The sequence below is a fragment of the Strix uralensis genome, chromosome 4, assembly GCF_047716275.1.
Source record: "Strix uralensis isolate ZFMK-TIS-50842 chromosome 4, bStrUra1, whole genome shotgun sequence".
In the NCBI taxonomy this organism is placed as follows: domain Eukaryota; kingdom Metazoa; phylum Chordata; class Aves; order Strigiformes; family Strigidae; genus Strix; species Strix uralensis.
Genome location: NC_133975.1, coordinates 47,669,934 through 47,692,780, shown reverse-complemented (window position 1 = coordinate 47,692,780; position 22,847 = coordinate 47,669,934). Strand labels below are relative to the sequence as shown.

The following is a 22,847-nucleotide window of genomic DNA, read 5'->3' as shown; positions in this document are numbered from 1 at the left end:
TATCATATACTTCCATATTGTTCCCATTTCAGGAACTTTAAAATGGGAATTTTTCTAACTATATGAGTTATTGAAGTATGTTGTGGTTTACCCTATTTTTTTCCACAGGAATATAAGAAAGAGATAGTGTATTTTACATTACAGTGCTCTTGCAGCAAGTTTACTAGTCTCTGTGAAGAAAGTCTTGATGAAATTAAATAGGTGGAAAAAATTTCATGGAGTGTGCAAATGAAACAGCCAGGAATAAATCCATTTATGCAAGACTCACGCTGAGACTCTGATGAGCTTTGACAATTGGAATAAATTATTTTGGCTGAGAGGAGATTCCAGCCTTAAAAGACAGGACAACATTGAATCTTCCAACAGTTTTCATTTCTCAGATGAAAAGAAAACTCTAGCTTTATAGAAAAGACTGGGTAGTCTTGTCCATACTGACCTCATATCTGTGCCTGACCAGCATGATCTCCTGTAACATGATTTTTCTGCCAGTTCATTCTGCAAGAACTCAATTGATTAAATTATTTCTTCTCTGACCAAGCTGTTAGCTGACTGGCGCATGGTGCATGACTGAAGGCATGACTCTGTATTGAGCGTAAGACTGAACATTGTACGTAAGTGATGGTCAGTAGCTAAACAGTGTCCACTAACTAAAGAGAGCCAGGTGTCCCTTCCCCAGATGTCCTGTGCGAGTTTGGCAGACTATTTCCTCTTTTTTCTTACATTCCTCTGCATCTATGAAAGGTGATAACAAGTCTGCTTTCCATTGTGCTAAGGGCCTTCTGTTTAGATTGGATGTGGCTGGGACAAGAAATAATCTGTTGCTATATGTTGTACACTGCCTTAAGGCACTACTGTAATGCAGATAAACAACAATAAAAATTATTTCAGTCATTATTAATATATACAGTATACAGTAGTGATAGCTGTATTTGTCTTCTCCTGGTCTTAACATTTCTGGAAGTAGTCTGGATCTGATTTCAAGTGCCTGATATTCCCCCTCATTTACATTGGCATTACACTGTAGTTCTTTCTGATTTATTCTCTGAGGAGGATCAAATCCACTGCATATATACATTCTTCCATTTAATATTACTCCTTTCTGATATCTATAAAAGGATTCTTAAAATAACCTCATAGTTTCTTCCTCGTATCCAAATTCTGCAGAAGAATCTGCAGAATAACAAAGGAAGAAGTTGTATCTTTTAAAATGGTACATTTATTCATTTATAATTTAACATATATATGCATAAATATCTATATTTAATATAATAACATTCTTAGGACTAAGCCTTCATGTAAACAGCTTGTCAGGATTTAATAACTTAACAGTATTTTCCCCTTCCATTATTATGATTTTGTTTGTGAAGTATTTTCAAAGTACATCCATATGACACTGTGTATTTTTTCAGTTCCCTGTAAAATAAATCATCCCCTGCCATGGCACAGAGTGAGCTATGTGGGCCATGGGATGTTAAAACATATACTGGAGTAGCTCCTTCAATTGCAAGTTCATAACAAGTGTTGTGACATATAATGTAATCAATAAGTACTCTTTTTTTAAAGAAAAACTCTAGTTGGTATTCATTATTTTACAAGATTGTTAATATTAGTAATGTTATACAGTAATTAATCAGTATATTAAGTTACTTACCAGTAAATAAATTCATAAAAGGGATACTGAAAAATATGGATATGTTTCCTGGGGTTCGTTATCTAAATCCTTGAGGTGGGAAGATCACATCAGGTGACATAGTCTCTCATTTATAGGACAATAATCCAACAGCAGTGTAGATATAATCACCTGTGGACTGGTGTATATACAGCAAGTTAAACGTGAATGCCACACATCTGTCTGACTCGCAGATTGCTCACTGCCTTCTCCAGGATGGAGTGGAAGCCCAGCACTGTTCTTGTCAGAAAGCAGGGTTTTCTTTCATGGTTGACATTCAAAAGCAAAAGAGTGCAGGAGCCCATGAAGGGTGGTATTTTCAATCCATTTAACTTCACTGCCATTTCATGGGATATTACTGTAATTGATTATTCACATGTATCACACAATCATTTGTCAATAACGTCAAATTGTCTGTTCTTCTAATGAGACACTGTATTAAGATGAGTTATAATTAATAAAATTATAAAATAATCAGATGGTGAATGAAGAAAATTCCACTCTGGAGCATAACATTTATACTACAGACATTTTTTTATGTGGAGCGCTGTAATAGCTGCGAAGAAGTCATATTGCATTCTGCTATCTTGTTCAGCAGTAACACTCAGAGTGCTGGTGAGATTTTGTGATTTTCCCTAACTGCCTCAAATAACTGAACTCTTCTTGCTGTAATAGAAAATCTGAACTATTGTTACTATTCTGGTACGAAAACAACAGTAAGAACCAGATGATTCTGGATACACATCTGAGGCTAGAAGTTTCTGATCTCTATACATTTCCTTTGCTTTTTCTAAAGGAGGCCATGAGTGTTTTGGGTGAGCTCATTTCATTGCCTTTGACATTTATTTGCTATAGCTGACCAACCTCTAAAATTAAGGTCCTATTTTGTTAGTACTACTAAAACCACAGGGAGCCCAGCAGAATACAGGCAAATGTTGGTGTAGGTTCTCCTCCAGAAAATGCCATTCACTACTCATTTATTTCAGATAACATCAGGGAAGAGCTTTTATAGCTTTAGTCATAGAAAGTGAGTTCATTAAATCACATTAGCAGATCTGTTTGATTTAACAGAAAGGCATAAATGCTGTATTCACAGTAGCCGCAGCTGGTACTGACAGGTAGGATACAAACAGGATTTGGGAGAGAGGATGGATCCCTGTAGGAGTGTGACTGTCATTGGTCCACATATTCCTAGCTGCGGCATAAACCCTTTCTCTGTCCATAGGTTTTCTTTGTAGCTGGTTTAGACTCAGGACAGTGGTAGTTGTAAGTTCAAGGTTAGGTTCTTGTTGTGTACTCTTAACTACTGTCTTTGAACTGCCCTTGAAACCCTGTCAGCTTGCGTTTTTCTTTTTAAGTCCTTGATGTATTCATTGTGATATGTGTGTTGACCTGTAGTGAAAGGAAAACAAATTTAAAATTGCTCAGAAGTCACCTACCTGCGCACATCATCTCTGCGTGTACGTCTTATTAGGGCAATGCAGTTAGCAAGGAATAAGGTAAATCTCAGGTTAAATGGCAATTACATAGACTAATAATGACTAGCAGTTAATCTGTATAAGATAACTTTCCATTGTAACACACATGAAGTTTCAGTAAAAACAAGCAGCATCATTTAGGTTGTCTTTAATGCCACAAGCATTATAAGCAGAAATTTTGCTACTATAAGATCAGCAATTAAACCCTATATTTAAAGCAATTATGTAATTAGAAGAATGTTATTTTCTGTGCATTTACAATGATGTACATGTATTTCTAGTCCAAAGTATATAATTAAGCGCCTCATAATAATTGTTTATTTTTTTCTTATATTTCTGTTTTGTTTTGTTTTGTTTTTTTTTTTCCCTACTGTAAAAGCTTGCCATTAACACCACACTATCTCAGCTAATCTCTGGGAAGATATGCCTATGCAGAGGTGAAAGTAAAAATAGCTCTTATCTGTGCTGTGAACTAGTTCTGGGACTGAACCACTGAAGTAGTTTTTCAGAACTAAAAATAAACTCCTGTTGAGCACAACTCTGAACATTTCTGTGATAACTTGAGTGAGCTGTTTCCTGACAAGATGATTTTCTCAAAATAAAAATTATTGATGCCAAAGAAATAAACGGGGAACCCAAAAGATATTTCTGTTGCTGAAAGATCATATTGACAAGGATAAAAGACCTGATGTTTCAAATCACAACAGTCCTTTTAATCTTATATTCTATTTTTGATGGGATTTTTCAAAGAATGGTGTAAAATGCCTGCAGTGGGTAATTGAACAAAACAAAAACTTTGTATCTTTTGGATATTTTCTGACGAAGGAATTATTATCTTGTCTCATGCAATTCTATCTATTCCTCCAACTTAATTTAATTTTAATGTTGCTGAGTGCTTGAGCTCCATAGTATAATTTCTGCAACAGCACAATATGAATTTAATTTTAATGTTGCTGAGTGCTTGAGCTGTATAGTATAATTTCTACAACAGCACAATATGTCTTTTACTTATTTGTGTCATAAAATACATTATTTTAACAATTGCTCAAGTGGTTTTATATGAGTGATATAATTTTTCTATTATTTTTTATTAAAAACGTAACAGGGAACTTTAGACTGATCGGTGTTTCATCTCTCACTATAGTTTAAATTTCCCTTTATTTTCCTAGTGACAGAAGAATCCCTGACAAAATTATAAAACTATAAAGTGATCTAAATAAAATGCACTGTAATAACAAAACCATTTTTTAAACTAAATTCATAACATGAACATCTCTGTTTTTAAAAGGATTTTTTTTTACTTTCTATAATTAAAAAAAAAAAGCACCTTTATGAAATTTGCTTATAAATGAATCTATGACCTAATTCTCAGTTACTTGCAGACGTACAAAAACTTATTACACAGCCAGTTCAGTGTAAAGTGGTTATGACTGTGACCGGTGGTGTTGGCATAAATGGAAACTGATGCCCATGTACCTTCTGATATTTCTGTAAGATACAAAAGGGAAACACTCCTATGGAAGAAGAAAAATGGAGGTTTCATTTACTTCCTTAGTGACTGCAGTGAATTTTACTTTTCTGCTTTACTGTGGAGGGAGCAGAAAAGCAGCCTGTTACCATCATATATCTCACTACATTGACAGCTAGCCAAATTGCCTGTGCTCTACTGAGCAGCCTGGAATTGGGCATCCCAGCCCCAAGGGACGAGCACCCTTTCCCCCTCTCCTGAGTCAGCTCCTGACCAGTTTCATCTCCAGGCCAAAAGCAGGGTTAACGCTAGCGTTGTCATTGCAGCTCTCCTGCTTGTTCAAAATGCTCTTAGCCTCGAAGCCATGTGCAAATGATGTGAACAAAATCACACAGATGTTGCTTCAGACAAGAAGTTAAGTAGGAAAGACTCACTCCTGCACTGTGGAATATTATGAGAAACTGTCTTAACTGGATTAAGGAGTTTAGCATAAAAGTTAGGGATTCCTTAGTTGTGCTGTGGTGGAAAGCATCTTTGCAGAGCTTGTGTGAACGCTATCCTGAATCCTGTGTGAGGTCATAAAATAAATTACAGTATTGACTAGCAGCGAAATACCGCTGTCAGAACTTCCATTCTCTGTAGGAGTTCAGTGTTCATGAACTAATTTTACCTTGTCAGGATATGAAAAGAAGTCTCTGATGCTCTTTGACCTTGTCAAAATATCAGATCCGCAACAGGGTCAAATTCAAAAAAGATCAGCTGATTTCTCCAGGTTTCTAAGGTACATGGACTAGTCATTTATTTTATGGATAGTTTTTATGAATGAAATATTAAACCAAGAATGTGCCTTCTCCATGCAGAGAGTTCCCACAGGCTAGTATTTGTCCGGCATCCTTGTTCAAAATACTACCTCAGCACACTCACTACAATGACAGAAACAACTTTCTACAATATTCATAAAGTTAAGTGCAACCATAAGGAATGTTTGAGCGAGCATATATAAAGGTGTGGTGGTGCAATTCTCACCCCCCCTCGCCCCTCCTTGTTGGGCTGCTTGGTACTAGGTGTGATGCCACCCACCTTCCCTGAGCTATACACCAATCTGTGGAGATAAGGACTGATAACGTTAAGGTGTCCCTTTAACGAGCGTGGCTTCTGCCCTCTGGATTGCTCGGAAACGGTTATAACAGCCCATCATCTCCTAAGGGCCTGGCACACCTGTGCCTGGGATGTGGTCAAATGGGAACAATAACAGAGTTGCACATTCATCAAGATCTTGTGCAACTGCTGGAAGACACCAGAACACTTCGTTGTTTGAGCTGGGCGTGAGCAAAAGGTATCTGACAAAAGTCAATTATCTTGGACCCTATAAATTGCGACTGCAAGGGAGACCCTTTGAGCTCTCCTGGATGGCAGCGGGCCTGTGACCAGCATCTCCCCTGAGCTGGGACACCTCTCAGGTACCAAAACCCTTAAGGTGTTATCTGCTGTTATTGCTGATGGAAGGCCAGGGCGAAGTCAACCCGCTCGAGTCTCAATTATCGTCCGTTGAGGATGATGCGTGGAAATAGACTCTACAACTCGGAGAGAGTTATAAAGCAGGTATGTTTATTCTGGCGCTGGGGTGCAGGGGGATTTCTCCACAAAGCTTGCACACCAACAGCACATTTTACCAGAAACTTATAGAGTGTGGATATACATATTCATTGGATTACATAAGACAAATATACGTATGCATAAGTAAGGCTGGGTTAGTTCAAAAGGCTGATGTCAGCAGTTTATGTTATCTTTGCACCTGCGCGTTGCCTCCTGGTGGGCGTCTTCGGGGGTCTTTTGGAGGAAGGCTCACAGTCCTCCTCACCTTGTACTTTTTCTGGGAGCATGCGCAGATTCTCTTAGCCAATTTCTTGAACAACAAGAGTGGTTCCAGCCTGTTTACTCCCTCTATCTTATCTAAAAGCACTAGCATACTAGTTTCTACTGTCCATATATGGCTATCTATACTCTACAAAGACTCAACTTGTTAGAACACATCTGCTTTCCAAGGACATGTCTTTTATTTTTGCCGAACATAGTAGTTCTTGGTAAGTTTCCACAGAAAACTGCTTTGTTTTGATGAACAGGGTAGTCCTTGGTAAGTTTCCACAGAACAATCAGGGCAAGCAGGATTATTAAGCAATATTCGGAAATCATTATAGGTTGCTATAAGTAAATAAATTGCAAAGCAGGTGATCATTTCCCTGTATCAAGGAATGCCAAGGCATTGTGAGTATTTACTCTAAACTCAAGAGGAGGGAAGCTTTACTTTGAGCTAGCTTCTCTTTCACCCACTCCTTCTTTACTTACTGGTGTGTGTGGGTACATACTTCATTCTACTGGATCTGAATACTTTTGTCTCTGTATGTGTTTGTACTTTTTGTGTTTGTGTATGTGCATGTACATATGTATAAGTTAAGATACCATAAAGTAAGTTAGTGTGAATCTTGTCATCTTAGAATCTGTAAATAAGTCGCTATTTTTATAACATTTTCTGAATTATTTTGTAATGATCAAGTGCTGTTAGTTATTAATAAATCTAAATTTCCTGTTAAATCATTACGATGTTAATACTTTCATCTGTGACAAAAGGTTTTATTATCACTGGCAAACATTAGCCTTGAGTTTCAATCTGTCTTTAGTTTGTAGATCCAGGGCTGCTCCTCAGTCTGATCACTTGGGATTCTGAAGATGAGAGATCACCGCATGCAACTGTGATTACTGAGGGAGAAAACACCTAGTTTTCGGGAAATTGCTTCTGTTGTACATTAAAAAGGCCCAAGTCACAAGTGAGTAGAAATCAGAGAATGAGTAGCAACAAAAGTGTACCTCAGATATGTCAATAGAGAGCAGACTATAACATTCTTGTCAGCTTGTATTTGCCTTTTAACATTTTAGCATGTTGTTTATGAATGCCGGGAACTGAGGTGGAGAGGCGATTTGACAAGTACCAGCGATTTGACAAGTACCATACCTCAGCAGAGTACAGTTCACCAGTATATGAAATCCAATGTCTTCATCATCTCCAAAGGGCTTTTTGTTATGAATAACGAGTAATACATTTCTCACAGGTGACAGAAAAGATGCAAGGTTAAAGAGGAATTCTAGTGATTAAGAACTGACCTGAAAAATGGGTGTAGGGTTCATATTTCAAACATAGACGTCAGCATGGAAAAAGGAATAACAACATGATGAGAATAAAAAACAATGCTGGAGTCAAGGCTGGCATTGCTTGTGAAACAGATGGGAAAGGTGGCAGATGAAAAGAGAGAGGATCAAGGCTGCCTGTTACAGTCTAAAGCAAAAAACCAACACATTTGAATTAGCTGTGCTCTGCAGGGGGAATGAGGACGGTAAAATCAAAATAACAGGACAGAAAAATGTTTCTGATGGCAATGCTTTGGAAAACCAGATGGAAATCACGCAAGGAAGGAGAAAGGTAGCAGGTAGGCAGGAAAAAATTTAGACTGGTGTAAGAAATGTAATCCTTGGGACTGAGACAAAGCAATGGAAGTTTTTTATACTGTTGGAAGAAAAGGAAAGGTGCTGCCAGACAAGAATCACGGGTTTAGCATGTATAGTCTAATCTGAAAATGTTCCTTTTATCTTTTTCTGGAGCCTTAACAATGTAATTTGCTATAATCTCAGTAGAAAAATAATTGAAGTAATCTCTAGCGGATTTTCCACGCCCACAGATAGATCAGCATATACCTCAGTGATTTCATCAGCAAAATAAGTATAACATTACTTGAAAATAGCAAGAATGCAAGTAGCTCAGATAAATATAGTAAATCCCAATTCACTATAAATTTCTCACAATGGTTAGCTAAGCTAGTGACAAACTACACTGTCACAGCTACTATACAGCAAAAGGAATTTAAAGTTGTACGATTATCACTAATTATTTTACATTAGTTATACCACAGTGTAGTGATGTTTCTTTATTCACCATCGGAATCACATAATAGAAGGTAGCATAAGCTGTTCCTTAGTGCATACCATCTCCGGGCATATATACTGTTAATGGGAACAGTATGTGTTTGCTAATCAGAAGAGGAAGCAGAATGAACATGGGAGATCAGGATGTACTTTTTATTTTTAAAAAGGCTCTTGAGATCGAGAATGAACATATGGGACTAAACAATTTAAGAAAGATTTGGAACTTGAAGCTTTCATTTGCATTTCCTCTTTATTTACATTTACTGGTATTTGCAAAAGTGTGACAGATTTCAAAAATCCAAAGACAACAATCTTCTTTGAAATGAAGAATTTCTTGACTGGCCATAGAATCAAAGGATTTGCACATTGATACGCATTCTTCAAACCCTGAATATTTTAAGTTTTTTTTAATTAAAAAAATAATGAAAATTATTCTGAATATAAAAAACAAGTATTGATGGTTTATAAGGCCAGAAAGGACAACTATAACCATTTAGACTGAGCTCTTGCCAAGGGCCTTCTCAGAATTTAACTTTTTAAGCAAGGATTTTTAGAAAATAATATGATTTTAACTGAGCATTTTCCAGGGCTGAGGAATTCACTACAACCCTCAGAATGTGATTGCCATGGTCAATGATACATTACTAGAACAGCAAAGCAAAAGTTAAAGTTTATTTCTAATCTGAATATGATTAAGATCAACATTCAAATACTGGGATTTTTAATGCATCCATCTTCTCAAATGCTTTATATTATCAAAGTTACTTTCCTGAAGCATGTACCCTATGTCATGAAGTCATCCCTGAACTACCTTTTTGGTAAGTATATGGAGTGATCGCTAAATGCTTCTGATCGCAAGGCAAAAATTTCCAGTTCTCCAGTAATTTCCAAGTTTCTTTCCATGTCTCCTGTGCACCTGATGAAACATATGAACATTTAGTTGAATTGCAGCCAGTGTGTCAACCAGGACTGTGCCAGGATGAATCGCTGAGGAAATGTATTCCTGATAAACTCATTTTATTTCTGATTAACACATCTATTAGCCCTTTTTAGCTTCTTCACCAGCTTCTACCGTATGTTCAGAATATTGTCCATTAGAACCTATTAAATCAAATATAGCCATGATCGAATCCTGGTTTTTTTTCAGTAAGTAGCAAATCTCTCCTGGATTTCTATGGAATCAGGATTGGGCACTTAGCCTTTTTACGCTTTTGACATCTTAGTATTTGATATCTGGCCTTCTGTCATCTGTCATTGCTTCCATTATTATTGCACTGCTATGTTCCTTTCAACAAATGATTGATGCTTATTATCAGCAGTCCCCTTGTTGATGCTTTGTTCACGTTCTGAACTAATGCATTTTTATATGAGCTTTTATCAGGGATTTAGAAGAATGCATATGAGAATATAATCTTCTGGTTTTAAGATTACAATCTTACTTACCTCTTGCTAGATTCTTTTCCTTTTCTTGTGCAAAAAGTATGGAATGTAATTCCCAGTAATGTAGTCTGATTTTTTTATGCACAGTGTTAATGAGTATGTCTATTCTTAGTACACGGTCATAAATTACTATCACCTATAAATTTCTTTTTTCTCTTTTGCCTGCTTCCATCTTTTTGATTAGCATAGGATTTATAAAGAATGGAGAGTTGAAGAAGGCCTGATTTTATTATCAGCATTTTTCTGTTATTAAATTCTGATTAAACTGTTTTCTTGCTGATTCACTAGCCCATGCCATCCTTTTGTACTTGTTTGCTTCAGTTGGAATCTTTTATTTTTCTCTGGCACAACAACATTAGAATATGGCCACATAATCTGACATTTTTTCTACATGTTCTGACATGACGATACAAATCTGGAATATTACATGCACATGCATACACACAGACACATTGTACATGATGTGCATCAGAAAATCAACAGCTGGGGTGGATATCAGTTGTGACTGCCATGGCAGTTGTTATTAACTCACCACAAATAGTCTGTACAAAAGCTCCAGCTGTAATTGGCAATTAACTTCTAACTGAGGTCACATTTATTTTACCTACCAGCTATGCTATGTTCTATAGGTCTTTAGCTTGAAAGGTGTAGCAAGGACACTGTCATGACACAAAGTGGGTTCAAGACCTTAATCTATAAACTGTTTTGACTTGGGTAAAGTTCCTTGTTTTGTTGTGCCCACTATGGTGGGATCAAACTTAGTTTACCTTTGTCCACAGTTTAGTATAAACAGTAAAATAACATTTTACTACCTAAACAGATAAAACATGCATCACCATGAGTTATTCCTACTGTATCTGACAAAGGTCTTGACGTGCATGTGGGATAGCACTGTTCTCTACAACAGAAAAAAAAACCAAAACCAAATCAAACAAAAAGAAAACCACTTTAGAGATTTAAATCCTTTCCACAACTGCAATGACAATTAGTTCAAAAACTGGGATTCTTCTAGATTTCATTTTTGTATTTTGCATCATCTTAATCCTTTTTATGTTAGTTCATTATGGAGCTGTAATGTATATTGGCAAATAGGATTTTTTGCTTTATTATAAAATACTAAAATACAACCTCCAAACTGAGATCTTTGCTGCATTTTAACCTCATTTGATATACATAAGGTGATTCTTCAGACCTGGATGAGAAAAATGTGTTTACGATTTATCTGTGCTCCTGTTAAAGATGGGCAATATTACACCGAATTATTTATTAAAGATAAATGTCTGCACATCTCATTGTCCAGGACACAGTGAGGAGTACCTGAATTCAAGCCTTCCTCTGATACCTTAATCTATCGATTGTCACAGTGACACTGCTTGCTCCTTTCACAGAATTCAGTGGTAGGATTTACCATGGAGCACAAAACCCGACTACTGGGAGGGACCAGGCTGGGGGAGAGAGCAAGGAAGGGCCGTACCAATTCTGCCATTCCGTCCAGATAACGCCATAGGGTCTATAAGCTCATGATGTTAAAGCTCACTCACTTTTGGAGGCTCATCTCATTTTGTGGTAAGACAGACAGTGACACAAGTACAGACAGAAGTTAGTACAGAATTTCCTGGTGAAATTACTCAAACGAAACTAAACTTGTCATGAATTAGTGATGGGTAAAGGGCCTCAAACTGCCTACTTCCTATGCGTTCAGGGTGTGTACTTATATTGACACGTGAATATCTGAAGCTTCGAGACCTTTCTTTGTATCTGGGAAGGAGAATTAAGACAACTTTTTTTTTTTTTTTAAAGGAAATGCAGTGCAAGATCAGTATCCTTTCCTACACAGATATTCCTCACCTTTATTAACAAAAAATGAAAAAAATTTAAAAGACCCATATGCTGGTAAATGACCATTTAATACCAAATTCGTTGTCACAGTCACAGTATTGCTACACAGCCTGTTCTTCTGTAAGATATGTGCATGTGTCCGTGTGTGTCCGTGTGGCCCTGTGTGTGTGGCGCATAGCAACAGTCCTTGTGCCAAACTGAAAAATGTTACATTTAGCTTGCAGTAAATAATACGTCTAGCTACTACAGCTGGAACCCATCTTGGGAAAAAAATCCCCATTGTACATGAAAATGAAATACCTGAGGAGCTTTAAACCCTCCTGCATATTAGCTGTTCTGGTTTAGGTCAGCAGTTAAAAGTATGTTTTTCTGATATACCCGGAAGGTGGCTACATCCACCTGTCAGCCTGGTGAAGACTAGTGAAAGAAACAAAAAAAACAACTCTAAAAAAATGGAAGGTTTTGGGGGTTTTTTACATTTCAGTTTTCCGTCTAAGCCGACATCGCCCACTGTCACAGAGAGAAATCGGCGTGTGATTGACTCGTGTGTCTGGTTTTCACCCGTTTAAAAGTAGCCCGATGGCGAGGGGCACTGCCAGCCGGCCGCGGTGCGCGCAGACCAGCGCGGCCAGCCGCGGGGAGGCGTTAGGCACCCGGCTCTTTCGGGGGGCCAGGCGGGGGCGAGCGGGGGAGAATAAAGCACCTCCCCCGGGGCAGCGTGGGGATCAGGCCTGGGGGGCTGGGGGGGGGCTGCCGTGGGCACGGGCCCGGCCCCCGCCGCCCGCCGCCCTCCGCGGCCGCCGCCGCGCCTCTGTCCGCGGTGCTGAAGGCGGAGGGCGGCGGCGGCCCTCACCGCGCGCGGGGGGCGGGGCGGGGCGCGGCTGCGAAGGGGGCGGGGCGGGGCGCGCTCCCGCCGGCCTCGCCGCTCGCGCAGGCGCGCCGCCGCCTCGCCGGGTGCGAGGGAGCGCGGGCGAGCGCGTGCGAGGGCAGGGCCGGGCGGCGGGCGCGCTCAGGCAGCAGGAGCGCAGCGGCTCCGCCGCCAACGGCACGCGGCCACCCCCCCACCCCCCCCCCCCAACCCCGCTTATTTCCGGAGCCGGGACGAGGACCGGAGCGGCGGCGGCTCGCGGCGGCAGCGTGGGCAACGGCTTCTCCCGCGCCGTTATTGTCGTTCCTTCCCTCCCGGGGTTGTCTTGCTCCCGCCGGCCGCTCGCCCAGCGCGCAGGGGATCTAATTTGCTGACGAGCGCGCTCCGCGGAGGAGGAGGAGGACGAGGAAGAAGAAAGGGCTGTTTCCGTGGCTTTGTGGATGCTCTACTTTTCCTGGAAATGCAAAAGATTATGCATATTTCTGTCTTCCTGGCTCCGGTGTTGTGGGGACTGCTCTGGGGGGTCAGCTCTAACAGCATCCAGATCGGTAGGTGCCCGCGTGCCGGCGGACCCCGCGCTCCTCCCGGCGGGTCTCCCGCTCCCCTCGTCTCCGCCCGTGTCACCCAGCCGTTCCTGTCGTGTCGCCGCGCCCCCAGCCCACCCCGCTGCCCGCCAGGGCGCCCGCTAGCTCCCCTCCAGCAGCCGGGGCCGACGCCTCCCCCGGCCCCCGCGCCTTCCCCCCCGAGCCGCACCGCCCGGCCCGCCGCGGCCCCGGGCTCCGCCGCGGCGGCCGGGCGCGGGACGGACCCGCCGCCGGGATCCCCCCGGCAGCGGTGCCCAGAGCCGGCGGAGCCTACCGGCACCCCCGCCCAGCCCAGCCCCGGCGGCGGCGGGAAGGGACCCGTGCCCCCCCCCATCCCCGCCCGCCTGACGCGCGCGCTGTGTGTGTTTCCCGGCAGGGGGGCTGTTCCCGAGGGGCGCCGATCAGGAGTACAGCGCCTTTCGGGTGGGGATGGTCCAGTTTTCCACCTCGGAGTTCAGGCTGACTCCCCACATCGACAACCTGGAGGTGGCCAACAGCTTCGCCGTCACCAACGCCTGTGAGTAACGGGCTCCGCCAGCCGCTGCTGTGGGGGCGGGGCGCCTGCGCACGGCGCGGCGGGGGGAGGCGGGGGGTGCGTGGGGGGTGTGTGTGGGGGGGTGTGGTGTGTCGGGGGGTGTGCGTGGGGGTGTGCGGGTGTGTGGGGGGGGTGTGTGTGGGGGTGGGGATGGTGATGGGGGGGCGCTGCGCCCCCCACCGAGCGGGGGAACGGGGCGCGGGGTCCCCGTGCGCCTCCCCAGCCCTCGCGGAGGTTTCGCGCGGTTCCCGCCGCCCCCGCCCGGCGGCTCTCCCCACGCCTTACATAAGGCTGCGGGGCCGCCCGCAGCGCTGCCCCGTCGCCCGCGGGCTGGCAGCGGGTTCTGTCGCGGCCGCGGAGCCTTCCCGTTAACTGGCGTGGGCAGGGCCGGGCCCCCTCCCCGCAGCAGCCGAGGGGGCGCGGAGCGGGCGGCTGCGGGGGCGATCAGCCATTTTACGCCGCGCGGTTCTCCGGGCTCCACCGCGCCGCCCCGGGAGCCCCCCGCCTGGCGGGCTCCGGGGAGGCCCCGGGGCCTGCCCGTCCGCTCGCCGCCCTCCCGCCTCCCGCTCAGCATCGCCGGGAGCCCGCGGCTTTCGCGGCCGGCGGGGCTCTGCCCGCTCTCCGGTGAGGCGCGGGGCAGGCGGGGCGCGGAGCACACGCGTTGCCCCGGGAGGCGATGGGGCGGGCGGGGTGCTGCAGCGTCCCGGCGCGAAGAGAGAAGCCCTTGGGCCGGCGTCCCGCGGTCATGTTCGCGGCCGCCCGCCGCTCGGTGGCCGTCCCCAGGCCGCTGCCCAGTGTCTGCCCCGGCGGGGCGGGGTGCGGGTCGGCCCCGCGGGGCGCGGCTGTGCTGGCCGGGGAGGGCCGGCCGGGCGAGGGGCGGTGCGCGGCCGGGCGTGCGGTGAGGGGCGGCCGCGGCGAGGGGCGGCGGGGCTGCGAGCCTGAGGCAAAGGGCGGCGGGGGTGCCCGCCTGCCCCCGCTGCCCGGCCAGATGTGCCCGTTTCAAGCGAAACGGGGGGCCCCCGCGGCGGCGTGGCCAGCAAGGGGGAGGGAGCCCGCTCTTGCGCCCTGCTGCTGGCCCTCCCGCCGAGCCACGGCTGGTCGGCCGCCCAGCGCCGCGCTCCCCCGAGGCGATTCTCCGTCCCTCCTGGGGACGAACCGTAAGGGACACTGAAACCGAAGGTTAGCTGTCAGCCAGAGCGATTTCCCTCCGTTGGCGACCCTTTGTGTTTTTTTTCCTTCCCCGATTTAGCTGCGTTATGGTAGGTGCGGTGGTGCTGAAGAGGAGCGGCTCGGCACAGCCGCTGGGAGAGGTGGTGCAAGAGCTCAAGCCAAGGAGCTTTCAGTGGCACGTATGAGGATCGGAGGGTATAGCATGCATAGCTGAAGTCAGGAAAAGGTCAGAGCACGTAATCGGCCACAGTAAGGCTGCTGTGCTAATCTTCACAAGCTGCTCGGGGAGTTCTTGCTCTCTTCGGTCACGAGGGTTTGCAGCCACCAGAACTGCACGTGGATCGTGTTTGCAGTATGTGTTACCGGGACTGGCAGTGAAGCAAGGGGTTGTGTAGCGGTCGAGATGTCATTCTGCAGAAACGTGGCAGGTCTTGCTGTGTTTCTCAATTCTGTGAAGTCAATGAAATCCTGAACATAATTTGTGTAAAATGCCAGATTTTTTTTTTTTTTCTACTAGTACTAGATACAAGTATAGCCACCTGGTCTTCGAGAAAGTAAAGCATATATATTTTTCTCCAACCCCATAAAGCTTTTTTATCAGTGTTTGTGTGCATCCATCAGCTTTGTTCTTGAGCTGAGCTGTCATCCTTGGAGAACTCTTATGATCAGATGACACATGTAGGCTGTAGACTACAGTGATGGACTTTGAGACTTCCAGCAGAAGGGAGATGCTATCCACGTTTTGGGTTTCCCTTTGTCTGAACCTTGTCCAAGGCTTCTGTTTTCAAAGCACCTGTTTTTTGAAAAGCACCTAATTAAGATGTGAACGTGTACTTGCGTTTTCATCACCTCAGTCACCACTGATGGTTTAGTCAAGTTTATCTTGTCAACCGGGTTTAATTGACTCGTGAAGCATATGCTAAAAAATGTGTAGTATCTCCTTGATTACTCTCCAAGAAAGGTTTGACTGGAGAAAAAGGAATTCTGAAGACGAATATTTGCAGTATAAGAAGCAAAATTTAGCAGTTGATTGCAGAGCACTGCATGCACAAATGGTTAAGGAGGATCTTTTTGTTTTTTGTCCTCTTTATTTCAAATAAGAATGAGTATATTGAAAAATCCGCAAGTTGGTTGTTGTTTTTTTTTTTTTCCCCAGAGTAGTGTAAAAAGAACCTATGTCCAAAACCAGCACTATCAACAGTTAAACGAAGCAAGTGTAAAAGAAGGTCACAGAAATGTAGGATAATATGAAACTGAAAATGCTTCAGGGTTTACCCAGGCATCTCACTCCAGCAAGGTGATTTTCCTCCACAGAAATGTAGTGGCGGGCTTATACCATAATAGAAGTAACGACCTTTTTCTGCCCGATGAATAACAAATTTTCTAAAATCGACAACCGAAATATTTCAGCTTTTGGTTTAAAACCCCCAAAGCAGCCCAGTCTGGGGCTGCAGAAGCTCGGGGTGATGGTGTGGGAGTGGCGGTGTGCAGGCGGCCCCGGCCCCGGCCCCGGCCGCGCTCCCGCCCCGGGAGCCGGCAGGTGGCATCCGGCAGCCGCCCGGGGCTCCGCGCGCCGCCCCGCGGGAGCAGCACCGGCCTCCCTCCCGCCGCTCAGTGACCAAAGGGATGCTGGGGCATGTATTCCCACCCGCTTTGACCACAAACAAACAAAAATCCGACTGTAAAACTATCTAAAGGAATCTTCAAACTTGCTGTCAGCACTCCCTCAGAGGTCATTGATGGAGCAAACAGTTTTTAGATGAACGAGTTCATATTGCTGGTACCACTTTTAAATTAGGTTCTAAACTTCCAGAAAAGAGGAGGCAGTGGTCATGTACCCCTCAGGGATGTTTGAACCCGTAAGACTACTCAGTCGTTTAAAGGTGACCAGAAGATATGTGTAGCAGAGGAGGAGTGTACACTCTCTGAGTAGGTGGCCTTACCTCACGTAATATATTCATCACAAATGGTCACTTTAGGTTGTTGGACTGTTGCAGGTCTTGTGCAAAGCTGTGTTGACAGGTCAGGGGTAGCTGTTGGAGTCTAATTACAGTCTGACACCTCACAAATCAAATTGGTGTCACTAGGAGGTTTAATGGTTTTGATTGAGAGATGGTGCAGTCTTTCTTCAGACTGACGGCACAATTAAGAGAAATGTTCACTGCCATGGCTGTTGTTACATCCTCCAAGAGAAATGGGCTAGGCTTAGCCCTCTTTTGAGAATTCTTGGTGATTACGTTCTAGGTGGTAAAGACAGATGTTAACAAAGCGGTTCACTCTATCAGAACCTCTTTGGCTTTTAACAGTTGGGTCAAAGGTACAGCACTGCAGGTAGTTCATAGGGCAGAACTGGAAGGTGTCCAAACCACTGGACTTTACTGTCCTTCAGCACAGTGTAATTGAGTCTAGTCTAACGGGAGAAGTGCTGACCATCAGCGACATCAGATTTTTAAAAAATTGTTAATTCTGTCAAAACAAGAAAATGATGAAGATGAAACCCTTTCCTCTTAAGTCTACCAATCCAAACAGAAATAGTTGTATTATGTACTCACATATTTTTGCACTGAAAGGATATTGGAGTCACCTAAAGAGACATTTCCTATAGAGCACTATAAAACCTCCATAACTGTAACAAGTTTTTCATATAGTAGTTTCAGCACAGAGGTAATATATGCATGATCTTGGATGTTTAATCCTGCTGGCTCAAGAGCCAGTGTTGAGCTTCTCTGTTTTAAATCAAGTCTTACAGCCCTGCAGGGATCACTGCACCATGACATTATGACAAGGGGATGCTGATTCATGCATAAACCTTAGATCCTTTCATTATATCTTCCACCAGCAGCTTTGAAAACCTATGAATATCTAGCATATGGCAACTTGGGAGTCATGGCAAAGGTTTTCCCAGCCATTTTGGAATATAATGCTATCGATTGCATTCTTAAAGAAATAGCATTCAGCATACTGCTGGCAAAATGATGAAAGAATAATCAAAAAAATGTGTCCTGTAGTGGTAAAGATGAGAGAAAGTTAGATGTGTTTATTTGAATTAAAATTACTGTGGACCAAGCCTAAATATATTTCACAATAAATTATTAGAACTGATTGTAAAGGAAAGGAGAAATTTATTAAGTACTTATGTTTCAGTTCATTCGTAGTCCTGGTCCTTCTCATTTCCTTTTCACTATAAAACATCTCTCAGGCTCAGTGAGCAGATGTGAAATAGGTTCTGTACCGCCTTGTAACTAAAATGGACAAGATCAGATGGCTTTCTGTAGTAAAATGATACAATAAAACCAGGATGTAGCCTACAATAGGAACTCTGTGCTTTTGCTGCTCTCAAAACATTTCTCCCCTCAAAATCAAGCTCTGTAGCAAACTTTAAACATTCTTCCACTCCTGAGAGTTATTCATAAAGAAACCTGGGGTATTTATTGTGTGACAGTGCTGTCCCTGCTGTGCATCTTTGCTCCTGGCTCACAGAGCGTTTTCACACAGCCGTGATCCAGAATGTAGGCAGATACAAATACGGCCGTTTTTGCTTGGCTACTTGACTTTTCAGGTTTTTATTATGTGATTATTGCATTAATTTTATCCATATATCTGAAATAAAAATTTACCATGCAATTTTGAATATAGTATGAATATATATTTTACTCTTATAAACCTTAAAGTGAGTTATATTTAATAGCAGTTTGTAGCTATTCAATCAAGCCTTAAATATACCAAACAAGCTCTTAAATCAACCAGTACTATCAGTCAATCTCTTCAATATAGCAATATGTTTATATATGCTTTTATTTATATTTCATATATGAAAATGTAGTAACTTTTTTCTATTTATGCTAATGAAAGCTTTAATTTACTCCGACTTTGATAGCACTATTGACTGGACATAGCTGGGGATGTACTTAACTCCTTGCATACATAAGATTTACTGTACTATCCAGTGTGTGTTACACACCCTAAACCAAGGGGCACTGCATTAAGTGATACTGTTACTGCCAATTTTGTTAGTTCTTTTATCAAGCTTCTCATGATGAAAATAGAGAGTCAAGGCATGCTTAACAGGTAAATAATTCTTTTTGAACAGTTGACAATTACTGTGAAAGTATGTAATAACTGGAAACATGTTATTAGTTTGAAACTGCATTAAACAGGTAAAGACTATTCTATTAATATTATGTTGAAAATTAAGATAATCAGCATAATTCATTTATCAGGCATCTTCTGCGAAAACATGATTAAATTGTAAAAAAATATTTGCTCAAGGAAAATATAATTTTAAGTTAATAATTCTCTAATATGTGCTGGTAGGACTAATTTTTAGGAAACTAAAAAGAGGAAATAACCCACAGTAAACATAAATGTGTGTATATATGTATGTGTTTATACACACACGTGTATATATAAATTACTTACATATGTACTTATTTAGCGAACAATGGTTAATTTGAATGTCATATAAATAAGAAGGAGGGCATTGGTTAAACCCTGCAATCCATTTTCTGAAGAGGATTATCTCAGAGCTCTTGCTAGTAAGCTGATTTATCACTTTAAGTCAGTGTTCTCACCCTTGTGAGTTGGGTGCATGAATTACTGATTTTTTTATATTGAAGGTTCATGCCCACGTTCTGGAACCAACGTCACTGCAACTGAAGCCAAGGAATGTCAGGTCAGATTGAAAATAACATTGAAAAGATACCTGAATAGGTAAAAAATTTAGTTGTATATATCAAACTCTCTATATATGTGAATGGGCTTCTTATATGACAATTACCTGGAACTTTCATTTCTGGAATGAACAAGATTTTTCCATTGTTTTGTAACTGATCATTGCATTTATCTGAACATGAATACAGTGGCATCTGCTTTTAGAAGACTGTGGACAAGGGATTAATTCATTTTGCCATACAGATTTCTGAAAAGACACAGGGCAAAAGTCTGCATGTTTTTATACAAAATATGTATGTTCGCGGAGCATCATTATTTATTTTGTCTTGAAACCTTAATGTTTTCCTTTAATAACTTCATAAAAGAAATCTGCATTGACTACAAGTACATATTAGATGTAACTTTGTTAAAACTGGAAAAGGGCTTTGATTTAGATGAGTAAGTCCTTCCAGTAATGAATTCTGTATGTATAAACAATAAGGAGTGAATAAAAGCATCAGACAAACATAGTGAACGCATATTGTAAAACAGATCAACAGTAAGGAGTAAAAACAGGTTTTAAATAGCCACCTGTTGAATGAATTCATATTGGACCTTCTAAAATCAATAATTGTGCTTAACATAGTGCTATCGCATTTATTTGTGTGCAGTTAGAGTGGTATACCTGTCTTTTGAAATACTATTTACTTTTCCTTATCTATCTGTATCTGGGCCCACTATAGAACATTTTTTACTTTCCAATGCAACACTGCTGTGCCCCCTTGTTTAACAATTATTCCGTAACAGATCTTTGGGTTTTTTTTTTCTTTTTTTAATTGTTTTAAGAAGGGTTCTCAAATCAGGCAGTTAATGGGGAGATTACCTTTTTCCTCCTGAAGTTCCCATTTGGGAAATTAATATAGAGAGTTAACATTTTTGCCTTGAATCTGATCTAATATACAGATACTTAATGCATTTACCTATGGCTAGTTGCTTTATGAGAGTGTAAAAAAAAAAAAAAAAAAAAGTTACAAGAAAAAGGTACTCATTATGATTCTGCAGTGAGGTGTGGTTCAGCTCCAGCTACTACTGTCTCTCACCACCTGCTCCAAAACCTGACTTGGAGAAATTAGTAGGATTTTTCTGAGGGTTGAAGTGTTACATGCAGTTCAACTAAAGGTGACGGAATCAAGCACAAGAAATGTCTCATTTCAACTCTAATCTACTATTCTATTTGATATCAGAGGAAGGATATTCAGATCTGTATTCATTAACTTAAATCAGTGTGTGATTGCTTTGTATGCTTGGAGTGCTGGGTCTGTAACTGAATTACCAATCACTTCAGCTAGTCCATGAGTGACTTATGGGGCTTTATTGCACATGAAAATGAAATCTTCATTACTTAACTACAGAAGGTAAATGTGCTTGCATTTCACTTTTAAAAAGAAAGAGTACTTTGCCATTGGTGCTTTAAAATGGACATATTTTTTTCCAAATGATTCTTCCCATGAACAAGGTTACAGGGTAGGACAGAATTCTGTAAAATATTCATATTGGCCCTGACTCATAAAGTCATACTCATACAACTGGTAGAAGAATTTCAAAGCTTAATAAGGGACAGTGGCTGATTACATGAAATGTTCAAAATAGATATATGAACACATGCTTGCTATGCTATCCCACCTATTCAGTTTAATTTCAATTTTGGGTAGTTAATATTGCATTGAATTGATGCTGCGATTTTTCAGGCTGCTGTGGTTAAGGCTGTCATACCACTGTAATTTATTCTCAGTGTAAATGTGTTTAAAAGTTTAAAAACGTGACTTGGGGTGGAAAAGATGCCTTTGCTTATTGTAAATGGTGTGAACTGATTTTGTTTTACACACTTTGAAAACTGCAAGCAACAGATTCTTTCAAAGCACTCGGTATGACAGATAATTTAAACAGCAGTCTGTCAGGTAATGTGGAGATTTTCTCATCATCTATACAGAGAAGACTGCTTTCAGACCTCATGTCAGCAACAGGGCTAGAGAGCTGAACAGAACGGTTTTGCAACTGCTCTGCAGCCTGGAGGAAGGATTTGTATTTTTCTTTGGTTTTCTGCCTTTTATGAACGTATTTGGTAGTTGCAGGACTCTGGTCTATATCCATAAAATGAAAAGGCTAATGGGGTTTATCATCGCATGTAGTGTGGATCTAAAATATTTGAATGTATTGCATTCACCCTGTATATGTGTGAACTATCTCAGAATGTCTGCAAATGTATGCTAATGAAATAGATTGTATAGCTCTGAGCAAGTCAGAGTAATTTGTTCAATAATCTCGTAAATCTTTGAAATTGAGGATGTTGAGGGTTAGCTTGCTCAAAATGTTCTCCCTGATACTAGTTATGAGTTGGTTTTGACAAAATGTCTTCCAGGCCAAAATGCTGGGGTTTTTTTTCCTCTGTTTTTCCCTCATGTGAATGTAGCAAATTCCATAACACTTTAATAGTGCAGTCTCAGAGGGTGTTTGTATAAATGTGGGATCTTGCAAGCAGCAAAACTTTTCTGTGTGATTGTACCTTGTGCAGACGTACTGACATCAGGGAGTTTATTCCATGTGTAGTATTTGGAAAACAGGGTAAATAATTTGCATGGCTAGTGCATACCAAGCTCATACTTACATAAACTACAGCAATGTTCCTTACAGCAGAAGCAGGATTGATCTATGCTGAAATTATAGTGAGTGGTTAGGAGAATCATCCAGGATTTAATCCAGTTATTTCATATGTTGTTCATGTCAGGCAGGGGACTCTTTCACTTCCCAGGTAAATGCCCTTACTGCTGGGCCATTTTGTTTTGACATCAGTTTCCCTCTCTGTCTGTCACTCTTTTTAATTTTTCCTGTCTTTATTAATTTTTTCTGAAAAAGATCTCAGTAATCATAACTTTGTCCTGATGCAGAAAGGGGGAAAAGTAACTTCTAGGTTTTTGGGAGCAGGAAGACAATTTCTTGCCCTTTGCTGTTTTTATGGTAAAGCATAGAGGGAAAAAAAAATACAGTGTTAGGAAAATTCAGTTATATTAATATAAATAATTCCTCAATCAACAAATATTAATTGGCCAGATTTATACATAGGTTTAAACTATTGAAGCCATTTTAAATGAACACCTGGAAACATAATCATAT

General features: G+C 42.0%; 1 protein-coding gene across 8 annotated transcripts in view; it reads left to right on the top strand.

The window, feature by feature from the left end:
• Nucleotides 1–12,803: 12,803 nt before the first annotated feature.
• Nucleotides 12,804–22,847, top strand: part of GRIA2 (glutamate ionotropic receptor AMPA type subunit 2) — a 92,651-nt gene continuing 82,607 nt past the window's right edge. For 3 of the 8 annotated variants that reach the window (XR_012628733.1, XM_074866603.1, XM_074866602.1), the window contains exons 1-2: nt 12,805–13,285; nt 13,698–13,838. Coding sequence is in view for 6 of the 8 variants with exons in the window: in XM_074866603.1 (XP_074722704.1) it covers nt 13,198–13,285; nt 13,698–13,838 (229 nt within the window). In the remaining 2 variants the exon portion in view is untranslated. Of the gene's footprint in view, nt 13,286–13,697; nt 13,839–22,847 lie in introns of all 8 variants that reach the window. The other 5 variants (XM_074866605.1, XM_074866604.1, XR_012628732.1 and 2 more) reach the window with 4 other exon arrangements.